The sequence below is a fragment of the Urocampus carinirostris genome, chromosome 2 (assembly GCF_059441175.1).
Source record: "Urocampus carinirostris isolate Australia breed hairy pipefish chromosome 2, RoL_Ucar_1.0, whole genome shotgun sequence".
In the NCBI taxonomy this organism is placed as follows: domain Eukaryota; kingdom Metazoa; phylum Chordata; class Actinopteri; order Syngnathiformes; family Syngnathidae; genus Urocampus; species Urocampus carinirostris.
In genome coordinates, this window is record NC_142350.1 from 56463273 (window position 1) to 56482119 (window position 18847).

Genomic DNA, 18847 nt, shown 5'->3' on the forward strand with positions numbered 1-18847 from the left:
GCTCATAGAGCTCGCGAGCAACACACGAAAGGCCATCACTGAAGGCCTTAGTGCAAAATGCACAGCCTGCCACTGCTGTCAAAATTGATTCTAAAAAATGTTTTGGATAGAAAATCTTGACTTAACAAATTCTATTAAAATAGAAGCGCAGTTTCTCCTGCAGGGTGTAGCTTGCGTTCCTATTCATAGGTAGCAGTAAAAAGCTGCATATTAAAAACAACAGAAGAAGACAAGTTCAGACATGACTTCCTAGTTTTCGGCAATTTATTGTATATGCATATTTTTACAATAGCGTATAATTAAATAGAGTAATTTAATTTGAAGGGAATTATTTAACTAATGTATGAAAAAGGAAAACAGCAGTCGCAGGATATGACGTCCCTCACATTATATGACACTCTGACGTCATTTCTCTGCGACAACTACGGCATGTTGAATTTCCATGTGTAGCACCGCTTCTTTAACAAGATTCTTTATTGTTTCTTTGTCGTGTGGGCTTTTTATCGACAACTAATGGTGTTGCGATTCATGGCGGACGGCTGCCTTCTACAAGCAGCCCCGAAGAGGCGTAGAAACTCCTGGTAGAGTCGCCTTCGCTCTCCACAAGGTCAGCGTTACATATAGAAAGCATAGGCACCACTGCCTTCTTTGCACAATTTTTTCATTTAGGTTGATAAAACAATGAGTGCTTGTTTACGCAAGTAGCGTTTTCTAAATACTTATATTTATTAATTATAAGTGTCGGGACAAAAACAAGAACGTCCCAATCTTTGTGGGCGACACTCCCGAATAAGTCGCTCCGATTCAACGTAAGAGGTCCTAAATGTATTAAGACTGAAGTAAAATCTCTGTTTAGGGAGATCCTGGATTATTTCAAAACAATTCTAGTCTTGTTCTTTATTTGCACTACACTTCAATGATGACCTGTCTATATATAAGAAATAAAAACTAGTTTTACAGCATTTGGACTAAAACACGTAAAAGTAAATGCTTTTAGAATACACTTAGTATTGACCGCAGCATCAATGTATTTTTTTTATCATGCATGAAAATAACATGCTTTTTAGGATACAGTGACTCAGAATTAAAGGACGATTATGCTCAAAACTGAGTTATCAAATACAAGCACAATAGAAGATTGGATTTGGCTGCTTAGAGTGGCCGGTGGTCTGGGAAACAGCGGGTCGCACAAAAGCAGACCACTCAAATGCAGACGTTTATTGATTTTGTTGGTTTTTATTTGGGGTTCCTTGAAAATAAACTTGTTTGAAGACACTCGCGGAGGCCTAAAGTACAACCGAATACATTTGCATGTGAATCTGTTCAGTCTTCTTAGTGCCTATAGATCACTTGCAGGCACACACATAAAGGGATTTATGAAGTAGTTTATATGAATTATAGAGATAGATTTAGACTAGTAAAATAGAATAAATGGATTAGATAGATTTGGATTAGATTTGATAGAGGACAAATTCCGCTTTATACTAATATTTTATTTTCAGAACAAGATCAAAACTGCTTCTTGGCTTGATAAAGTAATTTTTAGTCAAGAGTAGGTCTTCTTTGAAAGGTATAATTGATCATACTACCCGTGTGCTTCACCACCTCATAATGTTTTGTGTTGTGCAACCGAAAACAAGTGTTAAAAAGCAGCAATATCTTAGTGGTGGAATATCAAACCGTTTCCCTTTAAACTCTCGTCTCTCAGGACACATTGGCAGTGTTGCACTGGACCTCTGACAAGTGATCCCGTTCCCGTCTTTCTTCTGTGGGTTCGCCTCCGAAGCAGCGATGGCCGCTCGTCTCCTGGGCAGACACGTCCGTCTACTACGCGAGGCTTCCCCTCGAGCGGCCCCCGCCCGCATCCCTCTGCCGGTCGCAGGACCACCCAGGACTCGTTGCTGGCCATGGACTTTAGCGAGGTGCATGTGCGAGACTCGGGAGCTGTCCCGAGAGGACTTGTTTATGAGGGTCCCCGCTCGCACGGAAGTAGACGAGGTGCTGGAGAAGGCGGCGGCGCCCGAGGACGTCTTGCAGGCTTGGGAACGACACGGAGGGAACGCTAACCAAGCGGCTCGTGCCTTTGTGGTGTGGACAAGGATGATGAAGAAGACGCACGACAGCATCGACCACAAACCTGAAACCGACCCCAGGCTGCAGGACATCATGGATACGATGACTCAGCAGGTAAGGGAGGAATTGAGTGCCTCAACAGCGTTTCACCTGGTGGGTGGGCAGTCTAGAGCAGGGGTCGGGAACCTTTATGACACAAAGACCCATAAAAGGAAAATTCCACCGCCAACATTGCTCTCCAGACAAAATAATTTTTTTTAGCACATTTTCTTCACTGTGTGGCATTTGATGATTAATTATGCCAGAGCCTGTGTCCCATATCATTACACAGGGTTCCTGAAACATTTTGAAAAGTCTTAAAAGGCATTGAATTCATTGTTCTAAAAATAAGGCCTTATCCATCCATTATCTGCACCGCTTATTCTCAGTAGGGTCGCGGGGGTGCTGGAGCCCATTCCAGCTATTTTCAGGCAGTGATATATTTGATGGCTTACTGGAGGTTATTATAACAAGCAATTTATGAGCTACAGTTAGGGTCGGCGAGAGTTGAAAACTGTTCCGCTAGGAGAAAATGCAACACTCATGTCACATTTTACCCTGCCGTCAAATCGTAGTGCAGGCGGGACGGGACAAACAGTGGGCGCTTTAGCATGGGAAGGGGCTGACTGATTAATAATTCTAATGACTGACAGAGCATATATACACAATTATTTATACAACAAGAAATCTAAAAGTTTGATTACCTTGGCATTTATATATGAAAATATTGTTATGTTTCAATAATACAAGTTGATAGGACTGTGTCAGGACCCGAGTGGCCCACCAGAATCTTCCTGTGTATGGGAAACATGGCTCAATTTTAATCATAAAACGTCTTAAAACAATCCAAAAAGCATGGAGTTCCTCACTATTTGACCTCCCAGATCTCGACCGTGTGGAACAACAATCTCGTGTCCGTCCTGCGGGCTGTGTGGGTCCTCGGCCTCCCTAGCGCCGACCCGGTTCTGAGTTCTTTCCGAACGGAGGTGCTGTGGAGAATCCGCCGTTTGAGCTACAAGCATCTGGCCTTCCTGCTGGAGTCGGGGTCCGGCAGAACGGAGCAGCAGGACAACGCTATCATCATAGCTGCTCTCAAGCAGCTGGAATTTCGCTGGAATGAAATCTCAGACGCCAAAACGGTCGGCGTGCTCTTTTCCAGCGGGCAACACGCGTCGCCCGTCCTGATGGACAGACTTGAAGATAAGGTAAGTCCTACGCAGGGTTGGGTAGGGTTACTTTAACGTGATTACTTTCAATTACTTTTGGATTACTCCAATACCAAATATGCTAATAAAAGGAAATGAAATGAAATTATCTGCATTCATATAGCGATTTTCAAGTCAATGACTTCCCAAAGCGCTTTACAATGTGCTTCACATTTCCCAATAGCGGCCTTGCAGCCATGTAAGGCGCTAACCTGCTTATTAGGGGTTCAGTGTCTTACCCAAGGACACTTCGACATGTAACACGGACGAGCCGGGATTCGAACTGGGATCCCAAGACGAGCGCTCTACCTCCTGAAAAGACAAAAGAAACTAAATATGAATAAAATTATGACTAACAAACACATGGTAAGCGTTCTCTCCTGGCTTTGGTCTCTTTGATCTCCGGCAAAACTACCATAAAATGCGACAGAAACAAAATGAAAATAAATCCAAACAGCTTGCCAACATCATTTTTGCCGTTCCATGTATTCAGTTACTCCCCAAGCCTGCACAAACTTTAGTCATTTTATTCATATTTAGTTTCTTTTGTCTTTTATTAGCATATTTGGTATTGGAGTAATCCAAAAGTAATTGAAAGTAATCAAGTTAAAGTAACCCTACCCAACCCTGGTCCTACGTCGATACTGTCGATACCAAAATAGGTGGTTTAATTTCAAACTTTTTCGAAGGGGTTGAGTGAGTCATAACGCATGGTATCAGTGCGGATACCAGCTTTGTTTTAAAGGTGATCATTCAAGGTTTGTTAAGAGGTCTGAAAGGCCTGAAAATGCTGAAATTATGGTGTTGGGTTTTCAGGGTATGAAAACTGCTTGAAATTTCGATGTAGTGATTGTTGAGCGTCTCGATCAGTCAGACTCGATGGACCATAAATTTGATGAAGACAAATAAAACAAGTCTGCTTAAAAATTACAATGACGCGCCTTAGTTCACAAACAAGTTACACTTAAGTAGAATTGACTTTCCTATCTCTACAGTTTGTATTGTATTTATTTATTCAGCCAGTATTAACCATAATAATAATAATAATAATTTCCTTGTATTGTCATTCTGTGTAACAATGTACACAGACGACACGCGGACACTCAATAATGATAAAATAATAGATTTAAAAGAATAAAAAGAATAGAGTGAAAAATATATTGTAGTGTATAATACAAGGTAATTATATGGAATAGTTTAAAAAGAAAGACTATGTAAATAACAAAACTGGAATAGAGTAGTATAGGTCGGAGGAACGCCGTTGTCATAATAATACTTTACATAATAACCTAAATCAATTCCCGTTGAACATACGGATAGCGGAAGGGTAAAAACTCTCCTTTAAGACGTGAAGTCTTGCTCGCAATGGAGCGAAGACGGCGACCTGACGGCAGGTAATCAAAGTACCTGCGAGCAGGGTGACCGGGATCGTCTATAATTTTTCGTGTCCGTTTTCTAGTTCGATCGATGTAGATACTTTGCATGGACGGGAGACCAGTACCTATTATTTCCTCTGCCGTCCTCACTACTGATTCCATCTTGGACAATTCTTTCGGGTTGACGCGACCAAACCAAACTGTGATTGACCTAGTTAAAACGGATTCAATGATAGCACGGTACAAATTGACTAGAATGGATTGACAGACTCCGAATGATTTGAGTTGACAAAGGAAGTAGAGCCTTTGTCTGGCTGACTTTAGGACAGGGGTGTCAAACTCAATTTACCTCGGGGGCCACAGGATAGAACAAACATTCCCTCGGGGGCCGGACTAGTAGATTAGAGAGAAAGAAAGAGAGAAAGAAATAAGACAAAGCGAAAGAGAGAAAAAGAGGGTGGGACAAAGAAAGGGAGAGAGAGAGAGAAAAAAAGAAAAAAGAGAGAGAGAGAACGTGAAACGTGAGAAACAAGAGATAAAGACAAATAATGAGAGAGGGGGAAAGAAAGAGAGAGCAAGAAAAATATCCAAAGAGAAATAGAAAGAGAGGAGAGAAAAAAGAAGGAGAGAAAGAGAGAATGGGAGAAGGAGAAAATGGGAAAGCAAGAGAGAGAGAAAGAGAGACAAGAGAGAGAGAGAAGGAAGAATGGAAGAGAGAGCAAAATAAGGTAAAAAGACAGAGAGAGAAAGAGACAGAGAAACAAAGAAAGAGACAAAGAGAGACACAGAAAGTGAAAGAGAGACAGCGAGAGAGAGAGAAAAAGGGAAGGGAAAAAAAAAGAGAGAGAGGGAGAGAGAAATAAATACAAGTACAGTCTCTTTGTTCGAGGCACCTGGCTTTGGCAACATCAAGTGGACATATTTCAACCTACAGCTCGTTTTTCTCTTGCGCTTCACTGAGCGTAGTCTCGCGGGCCGGATTCAAGCCCTTAGCGGGCCTGATCTGGCCCCCGGGCCGCATGTTTGACACCCCTGCTTTAGAATATCAGTAGCATTGACAGTCCATGTGAGGTCAGCTGACAAGTAAGTACCCAGAAACTTGAATGAATTGACCAGTTCCACCTCACTACCATTAATTGACAGTGGCACATGCTGATTTCACCGAGTGCCGTCGGTAAGAAAATGGCAGCAAACACGAATGAATTGGGGCACTGAAGCTCAAGTTTCATTTTCGATGCCTCATTCGGTAATTGATAGCTGCCGGATTTATATTTGGTTCAGGATTTATACCCTGATAGTTATACTACTCCCACCTGCCCTCTAGTGGCCGTTCAACAACCAGGAAGTAGAATTGGAATTATAATCATAGGTAACATGAAAGTAAACATGGTAAGCGACAAGATAAAATGTGGAACTCCAGGATAAACTTCTAATAAAGACTTTAAAGATAAAAAAGTTCAAAATAATGTCAGAATATTTACAAATTAGTGCCTGGAGACTTGTATGATTGTAATAATAGTGCAATGAAAAATGGTGGCTCATAACAATGGTGAAACTTAAATGAGTGCATTTATATTTAGAAGAAACAAATATTCCTAATGAGTTAATAAATAAGATTCGAGTACCTATTTTTTAGATGCAACTGCCAAGATATATATTTTCAGTCTTGTGTGCTTATTTATTGTGGTGATGGCCCTCGAGAATGAAATGAAATGAAATGAAATGAAATGATCTGCATTTATATAGCGCTTTTCAAGTCAATGACTTCCCAAAGCGCTTTACATTGTGCTTCACATTTCCCAATAGCGGCCGTGATCTGTGCAGCCATGTAAGGCGCTAACCTGCTTATTGGGGGTATTGGGGGTTCAGTGTCTTACCCAAGGACACTTCGACATGTAACCCGGACAAGCAGGGATTCGAACCGGGATCCCTTAATCCTAAAACGATCGCTCTACCTCCTGAGCTACTGCCGCCCCAAAGAAGAGAAGATCTGAGCCTGATCGTTTCTTTTAAGTAGAAATGATAAGAATATTGTAAAAATGCATGCCAAGTTAAGTGCAAAATATTGCATTGAGATCTATAAGGATTGCAAATTAAGATTCAAATGTATTGGTGTTATCAATAAATATTTTGTGAGTTTTACAAGATAAAAAAATTTGATTCTTTATGTTTTGAAATGAAAGATAAGCCTCAAAATTGTCGTTCGTTCTAGTATGCATGACCTAGATTTAGTTTTCAAGTACAAATATTGTACTTGAAAACTAAATAATATTTATTGTTAATTTTAAAACCAATTACATAATGTGTCCTTATTGTCCAAAGCAACTTCCCAAAAGAGGTCATTTACCGTATTTTCAGCACTATAAGGCGCACCGGGTTATAGGGCGCACCCCGAAAAAATAGTTTTTGGTCCTATTTTTGACATACATAAGACGCACCAGATTATAAGGCGCTAGAATGGGAGCGTGGACAAAACAGTCAGATAGTTCAGTCCAACTTATTACCCCCTTAACATTCCCAAAGCTTGCAAAGACGCAAATACGTGTCGAGAACACGTGCGGATGCGGTGTCCGTAAGATGTCACTCAAATGCATCGTTCCATCATTCGGAAGGTTAAAGTCTTGGGATTCAAGAAATGCCAACCATTCCTTAGTTACTATTTTCTTTTTCGCTCGCAACTTTACCGTGCATATGACAATAAACACTTGGAATTGAGTTTAATTTAAAAATAGACACTCCATTCCATCCATTATCTGCACCGCTTATCACAGAAACATCGAGTTCAGTCTGAAACAAGATACAGGGACAATATAAAACCTGGAATAGCTCACCGAAGTCGTTGTGTTCATAATAATGTGCAGGCAATGTCCTCTTATATCCGTGAGGGTAGTAAATCCAGGAGAATACAATATTTACGAATACAGAATAGAAAAAAATGCTTTCTCTATGCCGTCAGCGACATGCTATACGCATTCATCTTTTTCGGCCAATTGCAGGCTTTGTTTCGCCGTTTAAGCCAATGGCAGCCTGTAAATTAAAAAGGATCCGCCCCTTGACCTCCGAATAACTTTAGCCAATAGTGATCGATTCAACTGATGATTGACACATCTTTTTCGGCCAATTGCAGGCTTTGTTTGCCGTTTAAGCCAATGGCAGCCTGTAAATGATAAAAAGGATCCGCCTCTTGACCTCCGAATAACTTTAGCCAATAGTGATCGATTCAAATGATGATTGACACATTGGTAAGCCAATGAAACGCCGGTAAATAAATCCCAGCATCCACCGCGGACTACTTGGCGTTCGGGGGAAAATCTAGTCGGCGGCTGCAAGTTAGTTGGAAAACTTTGCAACTTTAAAATTGTTCCATAAATAAGGCGCACTGTATTATAAGGCGCATGGTCAGCTTTTGAAAAAAATAAAGGCTTTTAGGTGCGCCTTATAGTGCGGAAAATACGGTACTTTAAAACCACTCCAAAACTTGGGCGGTTAATAATTAAAAGCCACAAAATGGAGTCATTTTGTCTGTTATAAAGTTCTCAAATTGTGTTTTCCTGGACAACACAACTCTCTTTTTTTAATTCTTAAAGAACACACTCAATAATATCACAGTTTTCTTTTAAAACCATTTAAAAAGGGAATTTGGTATTGTAAAGAAACCTATCCCTATTTCATTCTGTTTGGAAGCCTTAAAATTGGGGCGTGTTGTTCAAAATAACCCAAAAAGTTGAATTGATCAATGTAGTGAATCAGTCCATCTAGAAGACATTTTGGATGTTTAAGCCAAGTCTAACTGGCAGTATCAACATTTTTGGACAATTTTGTACTGTCAAAAAATGATATCCAAATTCCCTCTAGTAACATTCTCCTATCTCTGTGCTTCTCAATTCTTTCTGCCATGTCCCTAAACAGAAGAAATACAAAATAAAAGCCCGTGCCAGCCCAAGCCCGACCGATGAACTTGATTTGAGGGACCAAGTAAAACAAAGTAAACCTTCAAGCTGCACTTTGGTGCCGAAGCCCAAGCTTCGTGCTTATTTGGGCTCGGTCTCTCAAATCAAGTAGAACTTGTAAAAAGTAGTCATCCAAAATCATGGCTTGAGTAAAAGTAAGTGTGGCCAACGGTACTGTGGAGATCAGGGGTGTCAAACAGGATTAGGCCCGCTAAGGGATTAAATCTGGCCCATGAGACCACGTTTAGAGAAGCGCAAGAGAAAAACCAGCTGCAGGTTGAAATATGTCCGCTTGATGTTGCCAAACCTAGGTGACTCTCAAACGCTGTACTTGTATTTCTCTCTCTCTCTCTGCTCCTCCCCTTTTCCCCACACTCAATCCCTCTCTCACTCTCTGTCTGTTTTTATCTTTCTTTGTTCCTCTGTGTCTGTGTGTACCGTATTTTGCTCTCTTCTTTTTTTCCTTTTCTCTTTCTCTCTCTCTCTCTATCCTTCTCATTTTCTGTCCTTATCTTTCCCTCTTTCTATTTCTCTTTGGATGTCTCTCTCTTTCTTTCTTTGCCCTCTCACTATTTCTCTTTTTATAACTTTTGTTTCATCTTTCTCTCCTCTCTTTCACCCTCTGTCTCTCATTTTCTCTTTCTTTTGCCCTCTATTCCTTTTCTCTTTTTCTCTCCCTCTCGCTTTCCTCTTCTCTCTTTCTCCACTTCTCTTTTCTCTCCTTCTCTCTTTTTATTCTTCTTTGGATTTCTTTCTTTATCTTTCTTTCCCCCTCTCGCTATTTCTCTTTTTATCTCTTTTGTTTCTCACGTTCTTTCTCTCGCTCTCTACTTTTCTCTACCTCTTTCTGTTATTTTTTTTTATCTACTAGTCCTGCCCCCGAAAGAATGTTTTTTTCCCCTATCTTGTGACCCCTGAGTTAAAATGAGTTTGACACCCCTGGTGTAGATCCTCCCCGAAGGTAAAAAAAATAAATAAAACGCGAGCGAAGCCCGACCTGGCCTGACTTAATAATTGACATTTCATGCCAGGACCCGGCCCAAATGCTCAGGCATGGGCCCAAGCTCTACTTTTGCCATTTTTACTTCAAACCACACTCATTTAGCAAATCATTTCCTGAATCAGTCATGTGGTACACCCACTTTACAGGGCTTCAAACAGGATTACGAACGTCATCAACGCATGAACCACTCATCTAAATTACTCGGCACATGCTTCGGAGAAACACATCACTAGTAAAATGGCATGGACTGTGACATACTCTGCTAAGGTTTCTTCTATGTTCCCCTCGCAGGCTTTTGAACTTGCTGAATTATTTTCAGCCGAAGAAATCCGCAAAGTGTGCGTTTCTTTGGCTACGCTTGGTAGGAGGTCCGTGCCCCTCCTCAAGGCTCTGTCCTACCATCTGGTCCAGAGACCTTCGTCGGAATACACCACTCCGCTTATACTCGACATGGCCTTTGCATTTGGTAATGACACCGTTTTGGTTTTCTAGGGTCCGTTTGAGTCATTGTATGAAAGATGTCGTCGTGCTTCTCTAGGCAAGCTCGGTTTCAGCCAATCGCAAGTGTTTGAGCGCCTGGCGTCCGAATTGATGCCAAAAGTGCCCGTGTTGAACCCCGCCGAGGTCACGCGTTTCGCAAAGTCGATGGGCTTCCTCAAGTGGCTTCACATTCCGCTCTTTGAAGCCTTTGCAGAGGTTAGTCCTTCGGAAAATTTCTATCTCGTTTTTTATTTTTTTTATTTTAATATCTATTCTTTATCCACCAGCACTATGTGGGGCAGCATGAAAAGTACAGCCACCTGCAGCTTTGTAACTTACTCATGACGTTCGCCAGACTCAACTTTCAGCCTAGCAAAGTTGACGAGTTCTACGCCAAGGTAAGAGTCGTGGCAAAATGTTGGATATCAAGGTTAAAACTTGAGATTTTAATAGGATGAAGAAAAGACCACACTCTGAGTCGGTGAGTTAGGTTTCAGGAAGGAACCACGCTCCCCAGATGGCTAAAGACTCATTTATTTGGAAAGGCAGGCATAAAACAACACATCCGATTGGCTTAAGCGAGATCACGTGAACACATGAAATGAATCTGATTGGTTTAGACAGGTAACACAAGTTCAAATGAAGTGAATAATGCTGGTCGCGAGATGGCGTGCGAGCATAATAAATGAGCAATAAGGAAAGTGAAACTTTGTAACACAAAAGGTACAATGCGGCACTGAGAAGTCAAGGTAGTTGGAAAAGGGAGGCAAGCTCCTCCCCAAGACTTCCCAGCACCAAAGCAAAGGCCATCTTGATTAATAGTTAGAGGACCCCAAGAGGATACAATAATTATTTGATGGTTGACTTTTTTTTATTTAAATTAAAAACACTTTTTTTTTTAATTAGTCGAATGAAACAGGCTAACTATGAGATCGGGATTTTGTTTTTTCCTTACTATTTTTGCCAATGTCATTAATTAAAACAATAAAAGTGTGTAATGAATGTACACTATATAAAAGTCTAATGTTTATCAGTACATGACAGAAAATATTCAACTTTATCACAAAATGCCAATTTTTTGGGAGAAGGACCATTAACGATAGATTTCTATGTACGCCTGTTTGCCCCAGCCCTGTATTTTGTCATTTATCACTGTTTATGTGTTGTTTTCAGGTTCATCCTGTGCTGGAGAACTTTTTATCCGACCTGGAGCCATTCTTGAAGACCGATGTTGCGTGGTCCCTGTGCGTACTCCAGCAGGCCAGGCCTTCCTACCTCCTCCCGCTCCTCCAGCCCGAGCATGTTGCTAAGCTCTCAGGTGACATTCAAAGTAAACAGCATCAAAATCTTCTCCACCGCGCTAAATTCTATTTCCCTCTTTCTCCTGCAGATGGCAGTCCGCTCCGAGCAGAGAAGAACAGACTGAAGCTCCTCAATCTCGCCGCTACGCTGAACTTTGAGCATCCCGAAGCGTCGCCACCCCGCTTGGACACGTTGCCCACCCCGGCCGTTACCGCCCCTTTAACTCGACTGCAGAAAAGCCTGAGAGAAGCCTTGGGCGTTTTGGTGGCTCAGAGCAGCGGAACCCATCGGACGGGGGTCAGAACTGTTTATGGGTGGAATATTGGTAAGGATTTTGGGCTCCACGCTGGTGAGGAATTTTCAAAATGTTTGAAAAGCGGACCTTTATGCGTTTGTGGTCTTCAGAAGGTGAAGTGGTGGTGGATAGCGAGAACAAGCCCATCGACTTATCCCAGCTGAGAGCTCCTCATCTTCCAGATGGAGGAGGGAAAGTGGCTTTGCCTGAAGGGACTCGACGGTAAGAATGAAAAAAAAATTTTTTTTTTTTTAGTGTTTAAAGTCGGGGTATAATGTTGGGCTGCAACAACTAATCGATAAGATTGATTAAAATCAATTATTAACATTGCGTTGTATCGCATGATTTATAGCCACTAAGTGCGTTAAATCAATGCAAATTAGAGTGCAGACAATTTGACTGAATTCTGGCAAAGGGCGTCAAGACCGTTTTCTTAAAAAAAAATCTTCGATTTAAAAAAAAATCTTTTATCATCGAACAGAATTGGAATGAAAGTTTCATCACGAAACACAGTTAAGAATTTTCAAGGGGAACAGAAAAGTGCTGCAGAAGTAAAGAAAAAACAAATAATGACATGTTTAACTCTACACAAGGGGCAGACTCTTAAACATATATTATTTTAATATTGGGAATGTTTATCATATTTAAAGATTGACAACTTTTTGAAAAGTGGATTTACATTTTTCATATTTTTCTTGGCGGATATAAATCTTTATTTTACATATTTGCAGGTGTATAGCATATATTTGTCTGTATTTTTGCCTATTGTCAAGTTGATTGTTCTGTGCACTTAGGTGATAATTGATCATTTTCAACGAATAGATTAGTATCAAATTTCGCAGTTAAGAGATACATCTCATCGTATTGCCTGAAACATTTATTTTAATTCGAATAACAACAGGATGGATGTTTCCTCAAATGTTTTCTGGTTGATAAATGGCATTCAGCAAATACAGCTACAGTGGGTGGTTTGGAGTGCTGCGTGGCTTTGGGGACATCCAGTGGACATGTTTAAAACTGCGTATCATTTTTCTCTTGTGTTTCTCACGGCAATGTCTTGCGGGTCGGATTAAATCTGTCGGCGGGCCCTATACGGTTCCCGGGCCGTATTTTTGACACATCTGGTTTAAAGTCGCCTTGTTCACTGTGTTGTGTTTTAGGATCGCTTTTGTTGCGTGGGAATTTGCCAACTTTATCACAAAGAGCAAAGATCTTCTGGGACGGTTCACCTTGATGAAGAGACACCTGCAACTCGCCGGCTTCCTCATCGTGGAGGTTGGTCATCATGCTCATGGTTGCAATGAAACTAACCGCTTTATAGATGAAACTCAAGGAGGAGGATTTATTAGAAAACCTGACTTTAAATTTGTGGTTAAATTAACCCTTTGTTATACACAAATACATGTCTCTACGATGTCACCTGCCACTAATATACATCATGCCACATATCATTGGAAAGCTTAAACTCTTGAGATTCAAGATATGATAAGTATATTTCATCAGAGAAAACGTAATCAGTCTAAAGGAGGGGTGTCAAAATCATCTTAACTTCGGGGGGGGGTTATACAATAGAACAAACATTTTCTTGGGGGCCCACCCCCCTCCCCCTTTTCTTATGGTGAAATTGTGAATGTGTTTAATTGCTGTTAAAAGTGTCAATAAAATTGTTCAAACCAAACCAGTAGATTAGAGAGAAAGAAATGAGAGAAAAGGGGAGAGTGTGGGACAAGGAAAGAGAGAGCGCGAGATCGAAACAAGAGATAAAAGGAGAAATAGTGAGAGAGGGGGAAAGAGAAAGAAAGAACTACACTGATAAATTGAAAGCGAGAAAGAGGTAAGGGGAAAGCAATAAAAAAAGAAAGAGCAAAATAAGGTAAAAAGACACAGAGAGGCACTAAGAATGAGAGAAAAAGGGAGAACGATTGATAGAAGAGACACACAAGTACAGCATCTTTGTGAGAGGCACCTAGCTTTGGCAACATCAAGTGGACATATTTCAACCTGCAGCTTGTTTTTCTGGGCATTGTCCTGTGGGCTGAATTCAATCACTTGGCGGGCCTGATCCGGCCCGCGGGCCGCCTGCTTGACACCCCTGGTCTAAAGTAAGACACCCGAAGACTACGAAGCCGGCGTAGCTCAACCATTACCTCCTCAGGCCGTCTTCAACCTCTTTGAATGTCGGTGAAAATGGCCTCATGACATCAAGGACAGTCCATAGGATCCAACCCTGTAAAATATTTACTCCTAAACACACAATAATGCCGACAGATGAATACATATCCGCCTAAAAATGATTTTGCTTCGTGAAAGTAGTTTGTTTTGCTCAAACTCCTTTTTGTACATAAGCGTCCTTCATAAAATAATTCCTAATATGGTCGTTAGCCTTCCCCTTTCGATTGACACCTTTCTCAGCCAATAGCAGGCTCTTTTTTTTCCACAGTCCCCATCCCACGTTGTTCTATTTGCTAAAATAGATATTGGCTCCAATAGGTCCAAATATCATCAGCCATTAGTAACCAGATCAAATGATGATCAACTGTAAGAATGAAAAAAAAATATATATTTCTTAGTGTTTAAAGTAGGGGCATACTGTCGGGCTGCAACAACTCATCGATAAGATTGATTAAAATTATAATGGAAATGATTGGTTAGCCAATGACATTTCCAACATCATTTTTGCCATTTTCCGGCAGTGAATCCAATTGACAGCTGGAAATAACGTGCGCAAGGCTATCCGTGACTCAATTACGCACCATTATTACGCGCAAGTGTGCATTATCACTGATTGATTTCTGGAAAGAGATTTTAAACACTGTGGCTAAAAAAATTAACTAATTCAAATACAAAATTTCAAACATTTTAGTGTAGCAGTCATCTACGAAATGCTTAACCTGCCCTGAGAAAAATACAATGAATATTTCAAATTGTGATCAAATTTGACAAGGTACCAGGGAAAGGCTTCAAGCTATTGTCTCACCTGTTTTCTACCTAGGATCCACATACACATTTGTTCAGGCAAGAATAAAAACCTCCTATTTCTGTGTGTTCCAACTCTGATTACTCATTGTTACAGTAGAAGCACTGATTATTTCAGTGATGACTTCAGTTTGGGATACAACTTCAGAGTGTTACTTGACAACACCCTGAACTGGTTGTCAGCCCGTCGCAGGGCACATAGAGATAGACCACCACTCATACGCAGGGACAATTTTGGAGTTTCCAATTAACTTGCTATGCGTGTTTTTGGAATGTGGGAGGAAAACCTGAGTGCCCGGAAGAAACCTCTATGTAGCACAGGGAGATCATGCAAACTCCGCATTTAAACCCATGACTTTAAAACTGTGCCACAGACGCGCTAACCATTCATTGTGCAGTAATATTTCTCTCAATTTACAAGAAAAATACCTGATTTTAGTGTATAATCGAATATGTTAATGTTCCATCATACAGCCATTCTATTAGAAAACACCGCATCATTTGCAAGAAAACAATATTTTACACGTGTTTTCATTTCAGGTTCCGTATTACGAGTGGTTGGAGCTGAAGACGGAGCATCAGAAGGGCGCTTATTTAAAGGACAAGATTGGCAAGGCGGTGGCTGAGGACATGGCCAAGTGACCCGCTTGATTTCCATCTCTGTAGCAGGACGTTTCAAAGAGAATGCGGGGAAAACACGTTCATCGGTGCAGCATTGCAGAGGAGTGTGCTTGCAACAAGGGGAAAAAAAAACAACCATATATCAAATGTATTGACTGCCGTTCCCGTGGAAACATGCGGGGCTTTCCCTGTTTCCATGGAGACGGTGCGAGAGACTTGCAGAGTCAGAAACGTGGCGGCAAGGGCTCCGTTCGCAGCATCGATTCAGCTGACTGCGAAGTGTTTAAATGACGCTGATTAGTTAATGAACGTGTGCGAGTCATCATCGTTTCATGGAATTAAAATGTTTAATTGTGAATTGTTTGTGTCTTATTTTTGCATTTGTTTACCACTGGTTGAAGCTAAAACTGTCCCTTTTAGAAGCGTTTCAATCTTCAGTTGCTAGGTATATTAAGACTTTTTCGGACGAATACAAATTCAACGCTTCGGTAGTCACAGCTGATAGCAATAGTATTTTTACCTCGCTTTTTCTTCCCAAAACAAAGGTTTATTTTTCCGAAAAGTGAAAAAACTTGCCAATACAGCAATTGTATGACATAATGGTCATAAAAGGTTCTTTTAATTTTTGTAGTTGGAATCATGTGCAGAACAAGAAGGCAGGGTTCCTGCACTTTTTCATGGCCAAATTCAGACACTGTCAAAGCTAACTTCCCAATTTTCCTAGTAGTCATGTTTATCTGCTCTTAATCACAAGGGCTGCACAGACTACAGATAATTGCAAACCACAGACTATTATTACACCATCCCCTGATCTAAAACCTACACGAGGGCAAGGAAAAACTCAAAAACCTCATCAGGAGTAAAATGAAGAAATAAAATCCAGTATGAATCATGTATTTTCCAGATTAACAACTATATCCGCGATAATCATATGTAATTTTGCAATCTTGTCTGTGCGTTTATCGAGGCATACGAGTTATAGATCTTGTATAATATATTCATGGATCTGAGCAATAGGTGTGAAAGTTTCATCTGCAATTCAATTTCAAACATTTAAAATCACTTGGCCTAAAATTCCGGCACTTGAAAACACAACGTTACAATTCAAGCATTGTCAAGGATTTCAAGCGCCCTTACAAACCCTGAGAGCTATTGGATTTCTAAAAAACCAATAGCGTGATAACATGATACCAATACAATACATTAGTCATGAATAAAGATGGTTCTAAATATTGCGTTGCATTAATTATGGAGTATCAAATTACGTCAAGAAGGCATATCCACGTCATGGACCATTCGTTCCTGTCATGTTTTGATTTATTTTTAAATTGTACCTTTGGGTATGCAAATCAAGCATTCACAAACCGTACTTGCATTTTCGGGTACCAGTCATTTTAGGTATTGTCTTTTGGGATACATCTTTTTAACCTCTATCTTGCTCGATAATTGTTCACCCATAAAACACACAACCTGTTGTGTAATTTAGGCCCACCGCCCTGCAACATATTTCCCAGGAAGATTCTTGGAGAGGAAAAATACACTGACATTATTATTTGTGCGTGTGTATTTGAACTTCCATAACTCATGCATTAGTTTGATTCCTGGCTCCTCCGTGTTATATGTCGAAGTGTCCTTGGGCAAGACACTGTATCCCTAATAATAATAATAATAATTTCCTTTGTATTGTCATTCTTTTGTACAGAACGAAATGTCGATACACCTGACCCGTTGTAGCGAGCCGATGCAGCCGCAGCCAACAGAGGGCGCCGCCATTTTTACCAATGTTATAAGTCTTAGGTATGACTCGGCCCCGGATAGGCAGGTAGTTGCCTTGCATGGCTTACGCTGCTATCGGTGTGTGAGAGTGTGTGAATAGGTAAGTGTGAAGCACATTGTAAAGCGCTTTGGGAGGTCTTCAGTGACTTGAAAAGCGCAGTATAAATGCAGACCATTTACCTGAACACATTTTGACTGTAGAGGAGAAATCTTCAAAATATTATCTTCATAAAAAGACAAAAACTATGCCAATACTCCAAATGATTCAAGTACAGAATTCAGTTTTACTTACTTTAGAGGGGTTCAGGTAAAAATAATACTAGTGTCAGCTGTGGGATGTTACGACACACTATTTATGAAGACTGTTCTTTCAAGAGCAGTAGATTATTTTGATTATTTTTTGGAGCTTAATAATAACTTTGAAATGTATCGGTACTTGCCTATCCCTGATAATAAGTTATTATTAGATTGATATACAACATAGTGGTCATATTGGTGGCCCCCAGAATACCAAACATTTTGTCCGGAACATAAATAATTTCCATTTTTATCTGGCCTGATACACATCCATCCATCCATTATCTGCACCGCTTATCCTCAGTAGGGTCGCGGGGGTGCTGGAGCCCATCCCAACTATCTTCGGGCAGCGCACCGGGGACACCCCGAACTGGTTGCCAGCCAGTCGCAGGGCACACAGGGACAGACAATTCGCTTGCTCATTCACACCTAGGGACAATTTGGACCGGCCAATTAACCGAACATGCATGTTTTGGGAATGTGGGAGGAAACTGGAGTGCCTGGAGGAAACCCACGCAAGCACGGGGAGAACATGCAAACTCCACACAGGAGGTTCGATCTCATGACCTCAGAACTGTGCCGCACATGCGCTAACCACTGAGCCACCGTGCTGCCCCTGGCCTGACATAATTATTCATTTGATATGATAGCATACTAATAAGAGTCAAACTAATTTACATGCATGTCTACTTTTCAAGATTAACCTGGACCATCTGTTCAGTTTTAAAAGTCAAAGATGACCCATAACGTTTTCTCACAGCCCCTCCTCATGATGTGCAGTAGCCCCCACTTTTTCTGTGGAACTCAATTTCTTGTTAAGGTTTAGGGAGGGTTTGGGTTAGAGTGGTTATAATATGGGTAGAGGTTAGTGTTGGGGGGGTTTGAGTTAGATGTGAGGTGTAATATGAGTATGGGGTTAGATGTTCGGGTTAAGGGTTTAGGCGTTTTGGGTTAGAGGCTTAAGGCCAGTTAGGGTTTGGGGTTAGGCCAGGGGATAGATGACACCTTTTCAGAGTTGGTGATTTCGTATTTCTGCACCGAGAGGGGTATTTGGCGCTTGAGAGCCCCATTTGTATGTTCAGCCTGACTTCTGCTCTGCTCTGTAACACTGAGAGTGTCGTGGGAAGTTTTGGGTTGCCATAGGAACTGCCCTCGCTGCTCATGCGGCTCAGCCTCCGCCTTTTCTTTCCATTAGTGCCTGTGCATCTTGCATTTATGAACTGCCAAAGTATGAAAAAGAAGGAGGTATATACGAGCCTGGGCAGATGCTCTCTCTGGCCTTAAGGGGCTCATTAGGGATGCAATGCAGGATGGAGGCGTAATTAGACACGTCAAAGTCACTCCTTGCGTGTTGTTTGTTTTACTTGTTTTTGCACTATCTTGCTTCGCAGTTGAGGGCAGCACTGAGAGAGAAATCTGCTGACATCACCTCCAGAGACCCAGTCAGAGCTTGG

The 18847-nt window shown here is 41.1% G+C and overlaps 1 protein-coding gene across 1 annotated transcript; it reads left to right on the forward strand.

Moving 5' to 3' along the window:
- Window positions 1-402: 402 nt before the first annotated feature.
- Window positions 403-15678, forward strand: tbrg4 (transforming growth factor beta regulator 4). Its single transcript, XM_088327228.1, has 11 exons — window positions 403-607; window positions 1709-2187; window positions 2997-3317; window positions 9938-10112; window positions 10185-10342; window positions 10414-10524; window positions 11300-11444; window positions 11517-11753; window positions 11834-11945; window positions 12884-12998; window positions 15240-15678. The coding sequence occupies exons 2-11, from the start codon at window positions 1792-1794 to the stop codon at window positions 15339-15341; spliced, it is 1872 nt and encodes a 623-aa protein (XP_088183354.1). The 5' UTR covers window positions 403-607; window positions 1709-1791; the 3' UTR covers window positions 15342-15678.
- Window positions 15679-18847: the final 3169 nt, after the last annotated feature.